We start from the raw sequence: 17,523 nt of genomic DNA on the forward strand, positions 1-17,523 counted from the left end.
AACGTATTTTAAGAGAGATTTATTGGTATTGACGATGTAAAGAAAATAAAACAAAATATAATATGCAATATAATATGATTTATTTTTTAAGTAAATAAGCACAGTAATTTTGCTTCGATTGTCAAAATATTTATAATCAAGAAGCAGGTACAAGTGATGTTTAACACTTACAATGTCTAATTATAAAATTTATAGCAACAACTCCGACTTAATCCAAGTTTTTAAAGGCAAATATGTATTCACAGTTATATAAAATATATCATAACATAAAATATTGTGTGCTTCATAGTGTACAATCTCGTTATAATTCTTATTTATTAATACACTACTTTAAAGATAAGCACGCTATCATTTGTGACATGATTCAAATGAAAAACATATGTCTAATAACATAAAATATATTTGATAGTCTTGCTTCTTTGTTAAAACTTAAAATAATTTCATGAAACTATAACTTTATACAATTTACATGAATACAGACAGATATGTGTAAAGTTATTTTATTATTATTTATATTTTAGAATGTACTTTTCCATTTAAAATTCAAATACGCAGTTCATTTGTAATTAAATTTTATTGAAAAATTAAATAATATATGAATAAAAGAAGACTTACTAATGTACTGTTAAAAATTTTAATCGCATTTATTTTTCAAATATGTTGTTAATGCTACCCTAACTCAATATACAAACCTTCAAAAGACAATCTCAACGAAAGATTACTTTGAGGTCAAATCAAAACATCCATTCAATAATAACCATTAACCACAGATTAAGCATACATTTTGAAAGCATACCATAAATAACAAAACATTAACGGTTACTCTATAACTCTATGTAACACCTAAGTTAAATTAAGCAGAGGCGTAATTTCTAATTAAAAATATAAAGATGTTTGATTTGTGCCGATGATGCTTTATTCTAGATTATTACAAATCTATAAAAATAAATGCTTGCGCGACTGACTGCTTCGATTGTCACTGCCAGCAGTCGTTAGACTAGGTTCACTGGTAAAAGGCACGATCTTTCTAAGGCAACCAGCTATATAAATTACATCAAATATGTACTTTAATAACATACAAATAATATATAAAATTCATATTTTTCTTTTACTTCATGTTTATTTTTAGTGTGTCCATTTATACGGATCGTGAAGGATGATAAAGGCATATTTAGTATAGAAATTGTCGTGTAAATCGACAGTTGATTGCCATAATAGTTATTTCACTGTGTAGTATATTGAAGCTATTTCTCACTTTCCTTTAAAAATATTGAAAATGTTAACTAGGTATTATTTCATCAAAATATCATACATGTCATTAGTAATTATAGAATAGCTCAAATATATTTTTAAAACTTCTTAATATTAATTATTTTTAAGATGTAGGTACGATATAATTAAAATGTCAAGAAGAATATATTAAATCAATTACCAAGTAACAAATAAATATAGGCACTTATGATAGATTTAAGTGGGACACTTTGTGTCAAATAGCTGAGAAATATAAAAAGCTGAATATCATAAAATTTATACAGTAATTAGTTATAACAAGTTACAATACAATATATCACGTCTTACTCTGAGATAAAGCGTCTTAAACTATGCAATCTTACACAATACGGTAATATATCCCTTTATAATCTGTGAAAATAATTTCTTTAACATAAAATATACTTCTGGAATTTCAACAGGAGGTATTCCATTTATTGTACTGGAAGATATTATGTGATGTTTTGTGTATTTGGTGTCGAAAGTCGACTAGACTTATGGCGGCTAAATGGGGATATTTAAAATACCCGACATCTTAGTGCAACGTTATGATAATCAGATCTTAAAATTTAATAAATATTTTGTACAGATCAAAGCAAAATTATAGAACTTATAACGATGCGGTAATGTTAGAGTTAAACAACTTAATTAAATATTATGTACGTGTATCTAACTAAGGAAACTGTTACACAGTTTAATGTTATTTGACAACGGTGACTCAAAATTATTTTCACAACACTTTGTAAACACGTAAAAAATATACTGAATAAAAATGAGCCGCGTTGCGACTTTCGGAACTCAACTGATAAATTTTAATGAAATTTCAAATCCAAAGAGCTAAGGGGCACCGCACTATTCTACGTTGTTGTTCTACACAGTAGACATACAATTTCGTTTCGAAATAATCCTTTCGTCAACTATAATTTCAACATAAACAACCTATAAAATTTTAATCACAGAATTGGAAGCGAAACGATGTGAAGACTGATGAACATTTCGAATTATTCAAGATCTAAATACGTATACATGTCGAAAGTAAATTTTGGACCCGACGGAGAGATACTTACCCCTCGGCTAAACTAAACAGCCGTCGTTTAGGTTGTTGAGTTTCGTTTGAGCGTCTTGCATAGTGCCGGGGTAAGAGTGGCATTGTTGGCTCGGAACATTATAATTTAGTTCAGAATCATAGTACTCGGCTTCTGGTTCCATGGGACCGAGGATGTTGGTAGCTTTGGGCAAGTATCCGTCAGTGGTGATGTAATTTGCGTCGGAAGTGGGGGGAAGACTGAGGACACTGTCTGGTCTACTGTAATCGACGTCTATGGTCTGGGGTGCGATGTAAGTAGAGTCCAGTGGGGATATGCTGTCTATGGAAGAGTTTCCGTTGAGTGGTGTGACGCACGTATAGCTGGAAGCCAGGATGTTGGCGGATTCGGGTCTTATGTAAGGTGAGTGAGCATCGAAGTTGACGGGGAATGTTGTTGGGGACTCATAAGATCGCAGCAAGTTGTACGACGTAGTTGGAGACGTTCGGTTGGAATTGTTTTTGAGACATGACGCCGCGTGGACCGATAGCATATCCATCAGCTGTCGTTTCTGGACCTCCAAATCCTGAAAATAAATTTAATAAAAAATTAAATAAAGAAATATTTAATAATGAATTAAAAATCGTTTTCTAAAAAAACGACGACAAGCTGGATTTAAGTTTTGATTGTTCGTAATTTTTTTATGTTGGATTTTCGTTTATTGTTCGTTCTGTTTCTCTATCTTACTCATACTTAAGATTCACATAGTGCGTATATATGCACGATTAAGGTATATAGGCGTTTCTTGCCAGACCTTCTCTGTAGAAACTGCTTTCCTAATCGGTGTTAAATATTATGGCGATTCAAAAGTGTTTCTATAAGAGGTCTAATTGAATAAATAAATGTTTGAGTTTATACCTTAAGTTGTGCTTTAAGGTCAATATTCTGGTTCTCCAACACCTCACTCTCGTTCACCAGGTTCACGGTCCGTTCTCTCTTCTTCATTCTGCACTTGGTCGCTGCTATTTTGTTCCGTTCTCTTCTGCGACGTCTCCGCTCTTCGTCTTCTGGTGTTAACTGGAAAAATTTAGAAGGAATTTATTTACGGTGAGTTATTATCGTTAATGTAAGGATCATATCTCGTATAAAATAGGTTATAGCGAATATCAAATAGTAGGTATACCGCCTTAAAATTAAATACGGAATAAATATCGAGAAAAGATTCTTTCTCGAAAAACAGTGACTTCATACGAAATATTTATTTTATTCAAGTGCAAACTTTTTATTGTATTGTGCACAATGTGTTGCATAACAGTTATTTAAATAAGAAATGTAAAGTCGCCAACCGTGAAAATGAATCGCTTTACGCTTTATTTAAATAAATTGGTCAAGGTCGGGGGTAGGTGATGATTTTCAGATAAATATGAATAAAACCGCTTTTCTGTTCATACAGTAAGTCATATATTTTGCTGTCAACACTGCTACGCTTTCTCGCAATAAAGAGCATTCGTTATTTAGACGATAAGTGATTAAATATTTTAATGTGTGTCGATGTATCGATAAAAAATCTTCGCAATTATCTTATCTCTGTTTATGTGCATAATAAAATTAAATACCAGCTCTAATCCCAACTTCCTATTGACCATAATATACTTTTATTGGCGATGCATTATCATCCCTCACGTTTCGGCTTTATTTGCAACACTGATGGTCCTACACGTCAATATGGAAGTTAAGTCACGACCACAGCGCATTTGCAATGCCTTGCCTTCTTTGTAAAGCCATAAAACTTCAATAAAGCCGTTGAATTATAATGCTGCGACAGTCCCCATAAAGGTTAGTTTAGATACGATTTGCAATCCCTGTTATTCGCTGCTCTTCCTAGTAAACTGGGTGGCAGTCATAAAAGTTAATAGAAATTCTATGGTTACAATTGAAATGCAGGGTCGCCTCATTGGGAACACTTTCTCATTCAGTTCCTGTATGGAGCGTAGTTCGTTAGGCAAATGACGTGAGAACTGAGAAATTAAAGAGTTTAGGACTGCTCATGTAGGTACCATTGGATTTATTTTTTCTGCTATTAGGTATACTGAGTATATTTTAATACACGCGAAACACAGCTAAAATATTATTAACAGTTAAAATATTATACCACAGGCATTTGTGACAAAAAACATTTTTATTTTAAATGAAATCGCGGTTTTAATAAATTAACTGAACCAAGAAGGTTGGGACGTTATCTCGTTTTAAAATAAAATTTATAACTGATGAATCTACGTCAGTGAGCTAAAATTCAAATTTCATACATCACATGCGATTTATTACTCGATCGCCCATCTGCAAGGAAGCGATAAATTTGACGAAAAAATATGATTATTACTACCCTGATGTTTTAATAGCCGTATCGTAAACAAATATGGCGGCGACAATTGTAATTTTCGTAATTCGAACTTTGTAATTTTTTTTTCAAGTGGGTAGGTAAATATTTCAAGTTGCTTAAAAGCACATACATTTTGTTTCGATAAATCTGTGTTTGTATGTTATTTGGAAAATAAAAATTAACATATATTAATGATGGATTACTATGTATTAGGTACTGGCTATATATATATATATATATATAGGAATGATGAAACAAGTTAATTTAAATTAATATCAATGGAGGTCAATAAAGGCAAAGATTTGATTTATGAAACGATCTATCAAAACGTGATCAGTAATGGTTTTATAGGGATTAGTGAGAAATACAAAAAAAAAACCGTCAACATTTTATTACTTTTAAGCGAATGGACGTCTCAGAGGATTAAAGTCGTAAATTCACTAATCGAATCTATGAAAATAGTCTTCGATATTATGTAAATGAACAGCAATATAAGGTAAGCTGTTAAGGGGCTTAGATATTAGAAGCTCTTTTTTCTTCCTTGTTGTTAGGAATATGGCATTTGAACGATCAAAGAAATATCATAAAGATGTGATAATATTATGGAGTAATGAAATTAGGTCGTTGTAGGGTGCCGCTTTTGTGTGATTAGTTAATGAAAGTTGAAAATGATAAATAAAGAAGGATAGAACGTAAAACTTTATCACGTCATTTTATATTTATTTGTATTGAATTAAAATATCAGCTTCAGATAAAGCGGATTAGCCTTCTTATTACTTTACTTTAACAGAATTCCTATATATTTCTCATTTAACCTGCAAGTCGTTAATAAATGTTTATATAATTTAATGAGCTATAAATTTGAATGGAATTGTGTAGATTCGTAACCTTCTTGGATTCATATATACTTTTTATCTATATTCTAATATAAAGGATTTGTGTAATTTTTTATTGAAGACGATATTTTTAAGCCCTAATATCTCACCTAATTTTCAGGCGGCTTTATTCAATCTGATAGATATGCAGCTAGGGATAGTTTTGAAAGTTTAAAGTCTCACCTCATTTTTAGGCGGCTGTGTGTGACTGCTGTCATAATCCTCGTCGCTTTCCTCCTTTTTCATCCGCTTCATCCCGCCATCCGTATCACTGCCGGACATCTTCCGCTTCGACTCTATCGACAACTTCAAGCCAGCCTTTATTAATTCCGAACACGTCTGCAAAAGATATCGTCCCTCGTAAATCGAGATTATAGCTTCGTTATAGTGTGTGAGAAATAATAATGACAGATATTCGTTGTGCTATGCAGTAGTGATTGATTGAGATCATTTAATCATCTGATTTGTTGTCATTTTACAGACTTAAGTTGTATCAACTGGTAATGGTAGAACGCAGAATATGCAGTCATATGAAAGTTATCTATCTATACCTATATGCTGCTGTTAACAAATGTAGAATTCACTTAATTTATCGAAATTTATTTTCTTTAGCTCAATCAATTTGTCAGTTACGCCATACAATAAAAAAACGACGCGTATTCTTTATTTATTTTACATTTCGTAAACAACATAAATACATGTCAATACTTTTGTAAGTACTAGACAAGGTTACCTAATAGTTTGGAGGTGAAGAACATTAAATATCAATCAAAGTTTTTCACAACACACTATTTATCTAAACAGTCATGCTTTCAACCAATTTGTGCATTCGGATTTCTGAATTAATTCAATAGGACTCGATCGATCAATTTGTCTTCACCCACTATTAAGTTACACTTAAACATCGTGACTATTTTTTTATTATGATTCATGATTACTTCACCTTGATTGAATAATTATGAAGGCCATACATATTATGTACACATTTGTAGTTCACAGAGGAAGCTAGCCTTAGCCCACAGCTTTTTGCAATTAAGAAACGATTAAAATAACTATTAAAAACATTATATTAATTAACAATTTTGTTCAATTTAAAATCCTGCCGTTAAAAACATTTAAAGATTTTACGTAAACACTCCAGCATTATTATAGTAATTAGTGTTAAAATAATTAATATTCTCGTTGGTAGATGTTCGAAGCGACTTTAATTTAAAAGCGAATAATAATTACATCGGCAGCATTAACATAGTATGCAATCGCAATTTAACCACTAGGTATTGAATCAGTAATGTGTATATTTTTCTCACATTTATAACATCCGCTTATTGTCTGGGATTTGTATGAAAAAACTATAGTTATTATCGTCGATAAAAGTTAAATGAATGGGAAGTAATTTTTTTAATTGATTGATTTTCAGACTGAAAACAAAGTACTTTGTTATAATAATCATTATTGTATTCTCTAGTGCGTCTTACTTCGCCATAAAAGGAGTGTTTGTTGCGATCGAATAGGTACTTTAGCTTTTAAAATAATTATGTTTATGAATTCAGGCTCCTATCTTAACTTTTAACTTTAAGAACCTTAGGCAAGCATGTGTTACTTGTGATTTTTATGACTACCTTAAAGTAATAAAGATTTGTAACTTTTAATTTTTGTATGTACAACGTTTACGGCACGTCGATTTTATCAAGTTTTGAGTCCATATAAACTATCTATTATAAAAACCCTCAAACTTAGCTACAATTTTTAAAACGTTGTATGCTTTAGATAATGAGAAAGGACTTTATACCGCTATATTATGATGCCAAATATTCGATAAGGTTTCACGTTATCTCACATTTTCGTTTATACGATAGGCTTTAGCGAGGGGCGGGGCGAACTGGGTGATATGCCATGAGCAACTAAGGCGTGACTTTATTGTTTATCGATATTGCGTAAACTGATAAGCTAAATAAAGTTTAAACAGTTAAATTGAACATACTTCACACCTGGTTTAAGTGAAGGGTTGGTTTGTGTAGCACTTATTGCGTTGGAATAGCTATTTGGAAAACGAGCCTGCATCTATTCGCACTGAGAAAGTACCATGATATGTAGGTACCTACTGTTTGAAACCCATTTATTTACACATGCTTCAAACCAGAACTAAAATAGACTACAAATTACAATACAACATTCTCCGATTATCATAGAAGAATTAGAAACACTTAATATTTTCGACCATTGAATCAACGGAAATTTTTTCTAATAAATAGATATTGATACGGATTGCGTTTTGCTTGTAATGAGTTAAGTACAATTTTAATATCAGTTATGCACTTGTATTACGATAAACAACTTTACACAGCAATTGCATTAACTTTGATATCAAATATCTTATCGTCAATATGTGTTAAACGTTTTATCTTATTTTTATTCACGTGATCGAAAATTTATTATTGACTAATAAATTGGATAACATATTTAAATAAAAACAGTTATTTTCGTCATTTTTTGTGCGTGTAATACAATATTATGTTTAATATTCACTTAAAATTATCCGGAAAAATATAGAAATAAATACTCGTATTCGGTAACTGACAATACATAATAAGAGTTTCAAATCCCATCGAATAAAATGACTTGAAAATAAAATGAAATAATATGATTAATGAATAAACAAAATATACAATAACTTAAAGGAATTATCCTCCTGTTCACACAATGAATCGCTCATTACCTTTTGTATACTCGGCGGAGTGGAGGAGGCTGGTGAAGTGGCTGACGAGCCATTGGACATGGAGGAGTTAGAATCATTCCCGCTTATGCTCTGAAATTTAATGAAAGAAATAATTGTTATTATATTGTCAATGGGAGATAGACAGATAGACATACTTTCTATGTATGTGTTTCATGAAAGTTGAATTAAACTTGACATTTGTATAGTATTATATTATCTGTGGTGTTAAGTTAGTTTCCTCTCACTTATATTTGTAGGGACAACAACGGCCTTAAAAAACATTGTAAAATAAGTACATTTAATTAATGTTTAGCGAGCTGTGACTACCTACAAAACATTCTGTTCACGTACGATAAAATTATAAAAGGCGGCGGCACTTAATGAAAATAGTAACAAATCCCACTGCCTATTATGCAAAATGTGTCACATCAGATAAATAAGTAATCATTCCTTTGTCTATTGTCATTTCACGCTCTGAATTCACCGTACGTATTATAATCAGCGATTCATTCATGAACGCAGCGCGATAATCCTGTGTACATGAACGTAGGTATTTATATGATTTGTAAATACTGATAACTGGATGGGAGTTCGGCGCCACGAGGTCTGATGCAGTTCTCCGCGGGGTTCACGACCGGTAATGACTGCTTATCCAATGTTGTGGATCCGTCACGTGGTGTTACGTGGCATCCGATACTTGGCAGGGATTCAACTTATTTTGCATGCGATCGTGCGTTCTACTTGCAACCTAAATGCTGCAAGGATAGGCTTTGCATTCTGATCGATTTGCAATCTAAACGTGCGACGCTAGGACTCAAAGCTGCAGCTGTGTCCCAGCGAGCGTATATTTATTACACATTTTATTCTGTTAAGGATTGTGACTGTACGGACGATTTGCCAAGAAATGCTCCAATAAATTGTTTGAATCTATACCTACTTACGTTTATTTTAGTGTAGCTGTTTAAAAAAAGAAAATGAAATCCTATTAAATAACTGCATAGACTTGTACTAAATACATTGTGTCCCTTGTTGAATCAAACAGCCATAGACAAAATTTGAGAATACTATAGAACATGTTTTCGGTAGGCGTAGGAACAGTATAACCATAGGTAATATAATACTATATTAGTAGTGTAACGTTTTGCTAAGAATACGCACCTATAATGTACAAGTGACATTAAAAATACCTAGGTTATTTATTGCCTTTCAATAAATAATAATCGAATTATACAGCAATAATGGTTCCTAATCTAGCACTTTATCTAAGTGTAGGTGTTTGTTCAATTTAAAGCACTTAACTAGGTATTCTAAGAACTTATATTCAGGGTCATTTATAAGATATAAAGTATCGCAAATCTACTGAACCTAGCCGCGATTACTGTTCGGGAATTTTATAAAGCTTACAAAATATTAAAACATCCTGTTCACTATAAACCATAATTTTAACATTAAATTAATCTCTACCATGCTCTATTAGTTCAAATTTGTAATCACACATAATAACATATTATTCTTGCAGAAACTATAATTTTGTGAGATTCAATTAGTGATATAATTGTACTAAAAGAACTCACCTTAAAGTTTGAGTTCTTGTCATAATTATACTGGTCTAAGGGGTTCGTCATGGTTATGACGTCATTCACGATTTCCGGGGTCCGTAAGGTGGTGGTGCCCGCATTCTCTGCTGCTAGGAGATTAATCATAGCAGCGTTCAAATTAACATTCACGCTGAGGAAGGCACCAGATTCCCCGTCTGTCCCGACGGCAGCCGTCGGCGACGGGGAAGTGTCTTCACATTTGATTGTCGGCACAGCTGAGCTCATGCTCGACGAATTCATTATATCCTTGTAGGGAGCCAGCTTCGCTTCTTTTTGGTCACGTATCACACTAAAACTATCAATACTAGTCTATATCACGAATACACTAACACTATGTTAACACTAAATATCACTGATCGTGGTAAACTGGTTCCCGATGGCACTTTAGTCTTACGAGTAGAAGTCTTCACGGGTTAAGGTAACGTTGGTAACGTTTCGTGATCTGGAAAGAAAAAAGTACAATTTAATATTTAACAAATAACAATAAATATGTCAAAGTAACAGATTAAATACTATGATTATCAAATATGATATGGTATTCCTTAAAACCTATTGTGTTTCAGTGTGAAAAAGGTTTTAAAATTGTTGCCTAAGTTTTGCGACCTCGTTGTTAGGATGCTTCCCAATAAAAAACGTTTTTACCGGCATCAATTGTATGCTAGCCATAAAATTAAAACTAGCTTTTTACGACGTATTTAAAACTCTTCCGCGAGGCGTATCATCTCGCCTATTGTTCGGCAGCCGCGCTGTGCAAGCTTTGTAGATTATGGTGGGAAGGACAGATATGGATAAATTAATTAATGGACATGAAACTTATGTCAGTATAGTCAGCATTATGTAGAAATTAGGGTATTCTCTGCACAATTAGAACACGGCCGCAGCGTGACCGAAAACACGATTCGTAGATACGATTGAAACGGGAGCTAAATACTTTGGTTCCATATTTAGATATGCTCGAAAGCACTGTTGGGCACCTTGACCCAGCCAGAATGGCTATCTGTATATCTCTCATATCTGTCACGTAAATACAATAAAGCAGACTCGGCGTAACCTAGATGCGAATATCGTTTTGCTTATTCCGTTGGCTAAGAGAAAATGTGCCAAGACGACGGTACACAGCGATACATCCTTTTAACGTACACGATTTCAAGGCAGGCGACAAGCAATTGTTTTCGAAAGGAACCTCTCAATGTGAATATCCTCATATGTTCACGTCTCAGCTTAAAGTTTTTATTTCCATTTGCCACGGTTTACTAAAAGCATATATTAAGCTGTCATAATAGAAAATTATTCGCTATTAAACGCTAAACATGTTTCCAGATAAGTCGTTAGAGCAAAAACTTGTATGGGTACACAAAAAACTGAGGACACTAATGCACGTTTTACGCAATGTCGGCTGCCGTGTCCATCAGTAGCCAATCTAACCAGTTAGTTATTTGGCGAGTAAACGTAACATCTGTGCAAATACATAGCACTCTCATCAAATATTTTATGCCTTCAAATAAAACATTTCAGCGGATTGGGGAAAGCGCTCGCAAGATTTTACGATTGTTGCAGCTGTGCATTAAACATGTTAATTTATAGAGCGCTGTTTTAAATGTCACAAAAGTACATTCGCGTAGGTCGACCCGCACATGATTGTCGGCCATATAATATGCAAACACAGGCAGTAGGACGTCCGTATCCCAAAAAGGAAAATGAAAAATAAATGTATCCGGCCGATAGCGCGTGGGCCAAAGATTAGTTCTCCACTAATATATTATGTTTACTTTATCCGATTGCTTTTCTTTATGGCTCGGGGCCATTATGGGAGTAATTTCTCTAAACTTACAGATTATATCTTTTATTGCGCACACCGCGATAAGAACTGCGTATATTGGTACTTGTCGGCAACGATTCGCAATATTTTGTTCCTTGCCTTTTCTTTTTGTATGGAAATGTAAAGGATAGAAGGTTCATTACCCTGGATTCTTAACGAGGGGTGAAATATGTTATTTCTAAAACGTCATAAGGGACAGCCGAAGGAAGGTCGCCCTGTCTCTGTCCTCGAGCCTCGTTACGAGAAATGGGTAACCTAGTTTCGGGCGCACCCACTCTGATATACGATTTAACATAATATTATGTCAATTAAATTGTATTAGTTTTATTGTGTTGCTAGAAAGTTGTTTTGCTTCATTGAAATACTGTGTAATGATAATGTGTTAATGATATTATGACTGAAGGAATTTTAATTAAAAAGAATAAAGTAGGTACAAAGACTTTAGAATACATATATGTTTTCTATGTTATCTATATCTACATACAATTTAAGTAGGAATTACTATTACTAAGTTAAGTTCATATTATAACTAGGTACCTACAGCTATTATCTGGTTATTAATATCAAGGTAATGAATATAAGCAACAATGAAACCCAATCTGGCGCCAATCTGCGAATAAAGGTTGGTTCAATAGGCTTTTATATTATGAACATATGATCAGAACCACTATAGAGATCTTGCTATATTAATAATTGGTATTAATTTGTATCAATCTCTGAACCTTGTTCCTTACGTAATATTAGAAATGTAAAAATGCTTTCGTTTGTTTGATTTTCTTTCACGTGGGATCGGAGAATGAATTTTTGTGGCTGGAGATAATGGAGTTAGTGACGAAACGATAGAGTGATACAGGGTACTTTTTGCCGCAGTAAAACATTACATTCCATTGGGAATTAATTACCTTTGGACTCCGTGGTAGAAATCGTGAGCGCAACGCTTTTTGTTGTTATTAATTAGTAAACGTTACGCTATTTCAAGATATTTGTTAACCTAAATGGTTTTTGTGGAAAATATTATAGTATGCATTATATTATAATTAATTTTCGACTATACAGAGATTTTCATGAGAGTGATTTACAGTGACACCTTCATTGAAGGTTTCGTTATGTACCTTAATAATAAATTTTATTTAACTCATGATATACATTTTAAATCACATCAAAAACTAATCGACAATATTCGCTTTTTTATAAATTGCTAAATTATTCAATCATCTACTAATACTTTTATAAATTTATGGCGTACTTATGATTTTATATGTAAAAACCTGTAGGTAAAGTGGATTAACACGATTATTTATTTTAAAAGCCCACCAAATAAATAATGTTTAAAATGATCGGAAATAATTTTGTAACGACAACTTATTGATTTTTGAGAACTGCCCATATATATTGCTTTTGTATTTTGACTAAAAAATTCCTAAGGATTATCATTCCTGTAACAATAATAGAAGAATATATAATAGAAGATATAATTACAGCTACTGATGTAGGCTGTAGACTAATTAACTAATTATTATTGTTATAGTTGTATCTTACCTAGTAGTTGCATGAATATGTAGCGACATATAAAAATAATAATGTTAATATAAAAATAATAATGTTTGTAATTCTTGTACGTTTGTACACATAAAGTATAAAGCGGAACAAATAGGCGGCTTTATCACTTTTAAACAATATTTACCAGGCAAGCTGAGGGTATTGGAACAGTATGAAGAAAAATACATTAAGATCAATCAATTCTTTCTCGTAACTGTTTTAAAGAAATTAAAATACCTACGGTTAATAAAATTGTAATGTTTTCCATAATAAATTACTTTGCATATATATCTGCTTAATTAAATAGTGTATCAAAATAAATGTATTTAAATGTGAGTCTATAATTAATTATTATAACACACTGATTTCCATAAAACGGATGTCCAGTTTTTATGTTTAAAAAGTACGATTTGTAACATACTGACCTACGTTTAATCTAAAGAACATGATTCTTAATATTTATTCCATGCTATTAAGGTCAATGACACTAACATTGGTTAAATTTATTTTATATCCGTTTCAGAATTATTCTCAAAAATACTGTTTTCCTAAATACCCAAATAATATATATTGCCAAACCATTCACCATAATTCTGGTTCAGGGGTATCAAGTAATAAAGAGAAAAATAAATAGAAAATTTACAGTTTTGGAGAGCTTTGATTTAGGTTCATCGTTTCACCATGTTGGTAAAATTATTCGTTGAATATAATTCCCTTTTGTATCATCCGAAAGAAGAGAGTATGTTTTCAATTAGAGTATGTATTATTAAATCATAATAATATAGACAACGTAAACGATATAAAACTCAGCCCATAATAAAATACAAATATCGATACAATTCTCAAAAAGCGCAATGTTATTTTCAGAACAACGCCATCTGCTAATTTGTAAAATTCAACCGCGGCCGAAAGAAACGTTAAATAACTTGAAAAAAAAAAGGTTAAGTCATTTTGAACGTAGCAACAGAAGCGCGCGTGTCCTTGACACTCGGCGGCGGACAAAAACTCTATCGGCCGCAAATTTCGGCGCGTCGGTGGGTGTGTTCCAATGTTCTCAAACACGCACACAACGAATCCACCATAGAGTATAACACGGAGTGCTTTATTTATGATTTTAAAACTGTTACGAAATTTTAAATTAAATGTATCAAATACGACGTATCATCAAACAATGTATTTTATTTTGACTTATTTTATGACAAATATATACAAATAAATGTGATGATTGTGAAAAAACTTGATCATTTAACCCTATTAGACAAATAAAAGAAGCACCCTAAAACCCACCCCATCTCTTTAATTAAGCATTTTATGGTGTACTTCAACTTGACCTAAATCAAAGTACATGTTCCATTTTATGAGCACGTTAATGCTTTTAGGTAATATGGTTTAGGTATTTGTTACTTGCAATAATAAAAAGCTGTTAAATGTATTAGCTTCGAATGTCTTACGTGGGTGGTTTGGGCTATTTCTGTTTATCTTAGTAGGTATCTTTACGTGTCTTTAATAACATGCTATCCTTATCCCTATTATAACAGTTTAAATGTTATAAATAGGCACTAGGGTACTTCATCGTTTCGATTCGAAACATTTTAATATCTACATACAAAATTGTGCTGGACAGTCTAAAAGTTATTAAACCTGTCGGCCACAATTCGGCGCCATGTTATACCTACTCACACGTATTATATACGCGTAAAAGGAACAAAGGAAGTTTGGCAACGTATTGTTCACTCAGTCAAGTTGTAGACGAAAAAATTTGCATTGCATATGTTCGATTTTGACGCCCACGTTTTGACTCAAAAAGAACGTCGATAGCTCCGCTGTTCCTTTTTTAAAACTTGATTTTTGATTGAAGCCAGACGCGAGTATTCGTTTTATTCTTCTACTGTTAATTGAATTATTCTTTGACTCTTCCTCAATTAAGGTTTATTAATGATTTTGAAATTGATAAAGGAATATTTATGATATTGTACGTCATTTATTAGTTATTATACTGTTATATAAGAAAGTAAAATCAATATTTTAAATATAATAAAATCATCGGAACAGGACGAATCACGGATAAGCTGTTTTTAAACATACGATAAAGGTTCAAATTGCTTACATGTGTTTATAAACATCAATCACTCTCAATTCTATGGACACGCTTTAATAAATACATACAACCTTCACCGATTTTATATATTTACTATTAATATTAAATTAATGCACGTCTTGTAGTCACGATTGACGTGTCTGACTTAAAATGAACATAAATCAAATGCATAATTTTGTGCCCATTTGATGGTATTGCACATTGTTATCTGTGCGTATTACTGGAAATGTATGCTAATGGTTTGCGGCTTAATTTCTGAAATAGTCAATCCGTGCACGTAAAACCATTACGTTGTAAATTGTAACGATGCTACGGACTTTAAATGTAAATAAACAAATGCAAACTTGCAACGCAAATAGATAAAAAAACAACATTAATTCTTGTCGTATTGTTTCATAAATAATTGCACTTCGGTTAGATGGAGCTTTCCTGTTAAAAATCATCCAATATGATTTAAAAATTTAATATGTTATATGGTAACTAGCTGCACCCGGCAAACGCTGTTCTGCCTTACTCTTATCGTTTAGTGGTATGAAAAATAGATGTTAGCCGATTCTCAGACCTACCCAATATGCTTACCAAATTTCAGAGGAATCGGTCAAGCCGTTTCGGAGGAATATAGAGACTAACATTGTGATTTGTGACACGAGAATTTTATATATAAGATACTATCATTCCTATTCAATGTATAAATTCAAAAACGTGTGAAGTAAATTGTATATGAAACATAATGTTTACAAGAAAATTATTATTAAACTCCACAGTTTAACTGAAGTCATTTTCCGTGTTTCGTATTCATGAACAATGTCAAGGACATCGCGTCATGTAAGTCGTTTCTATGCAAATTAACTCTATTGTAATTTTAACTTTTTATTTCAGTTCTTTTTAATTTTTCTTTATGATTTTTTTTTTTTTGCAATGTTCCATCGGTTGGTTATAATTCAGAACATAAGTGAGTACATGCGATTTAAATGAAAAATAATGTAGCTACTTACCTTCCTACTAGCGGATAAGTAAATAAATTCTCTGGTTTTTCCACCAGACATGTTGTTTTTCATAATCGTATGTCAATTATGTAAATTAAAACGATTCAGTTGTCAAAAAACTCTATTAATGCCTTATTTTCATTACATTTACTTAATAGGTTATATTATAGAATATATTTTTTGGCTTTTCTTCGTAGATCCTAACTGAAGTAAATCCTTATCTCAATTACAAATACGAAAGTGTGTTTATTCATCCTTCACGTGGGAAAGGAGCGATTTTACGAAATGATTTTTGTCTGGAGATAGTTTGGAGGCTAGAGCGATAGACATTACTTTTTACCGCGGTGATACACCTCATCACATGAGAATTTCCTTTGACCACGGAAGGCGTGTCTGAAAATCTAGTCATGTTTATGTAAATTAATAAAACATAACCTTCTCCATTTTTATTAACAACAATATGCACACTCATACATTTTAATCCTAAAACCATACGAAACCAAATTAGCATTAATTTTAGAAAAAAAATCCAGCACATGCAGTAATACGGAAAACGCAAGTATTGACCGTGTAGTTGCAATTTGTCGCCGACCTCGAACATTTTACTACAGGAAACTAATAAAATGATAATACCTGCAGATTCACAAAGAGCCAGTATAATTACTGTACGCTATTATAAAGAGTAGCTTTGTGTTTGGCCTTCGTTATCTGAATCGCATCTAGGAGGTGTGTACGGCGGGGTCGTTGGAAAAGCTTTTGATTGCCGCCATGTTTATGTCTAGATCGTGTGTATGATGTTTTAAAAGAGTTATAGAAGCACAAGCTGTAATTCGTTGTTTCGTCTAAGGTCTAAGAAAATTCCCGCCGCGATAAGATGTTTCACCGAAGTATTTATATATCTGGATAAAAGAAAATCCAATAAAGAAACAAACACATTTTCGTAATTATATCTGAATTTCAAATTTCATGTTTTTAATTTTTTACCTGTATCTGACTATGTTGCAAGGAAACTATGCCCTACGCTGAACAAAATAACTTTCGCGTTCAAATGAATTTAAGACAACAATAGAAATATTATATATTCACCGTTATTTGAAAATTAATTAATATTTCAATGTTTGTTGATGGAGTGTGGGATTTTCTGAATACTAATGTATAAATCGCTATCGTAATATTGGATTAAGTACTCAGGAATATTTATCAAAATTATATCAATTA

General features: G+C 32.3%; 1 protein-coding gene across 1 annotated transcript in view; it reads right to left on the minus strand.

Moving 5' to 3' along the window:
• Positions 1–78: 78 nt before the first annotated feature.
• The window catches only part of LOC119832901 (activating transcription factor 3), a 43,617-nt gene continuing 26,172 nt past the window's right edge, over positions 79–17,523 (minus strand). The window contains exons 2-6 of the mRNA XM_038356720.1: positions 9,840–10,305; positions 8,266–8,355; positions 5,733–5,888; positions 3,213–3,371; positions 79–2,880 (exon numbers count right to left, since the gene is read on the minus strand). Of these exons, the coding sequence (XP_038212648.1) occupies positions 2,344–2,880; positions 3,213–3,371; positions 5,733–5,888; positions 8,266–8,355; positions 9,840–10,103 (1,206 nt within the window). The 5' untranslated portion in view covers positions 10,104–10,305 and the 3' untranslated portion in view covers positions 79–2,343. The remainder of the gene's footprint in view (positions 2,881–3,212; positions 3,372–5,732; positions 5,889–8,265; positions 8,356–9,839; positions 10,306–17,523) is intronic.

The sequence above is a fragment of the Zerene cesonia genome, chromosome 16 (assembly GCF_012273895.1).
Source record: "Zerene cesonia ecotype Mississippi chromosome 16, Zerene_cesonia_1.1, whole genome shotgun sequence".
Classification (NCBI taxonomy): Eukaryota; Metazoa; Arthropoda; class Insecta; order Lepidoptera; family Pieridae; genus Zerene; species Zerene cesonia.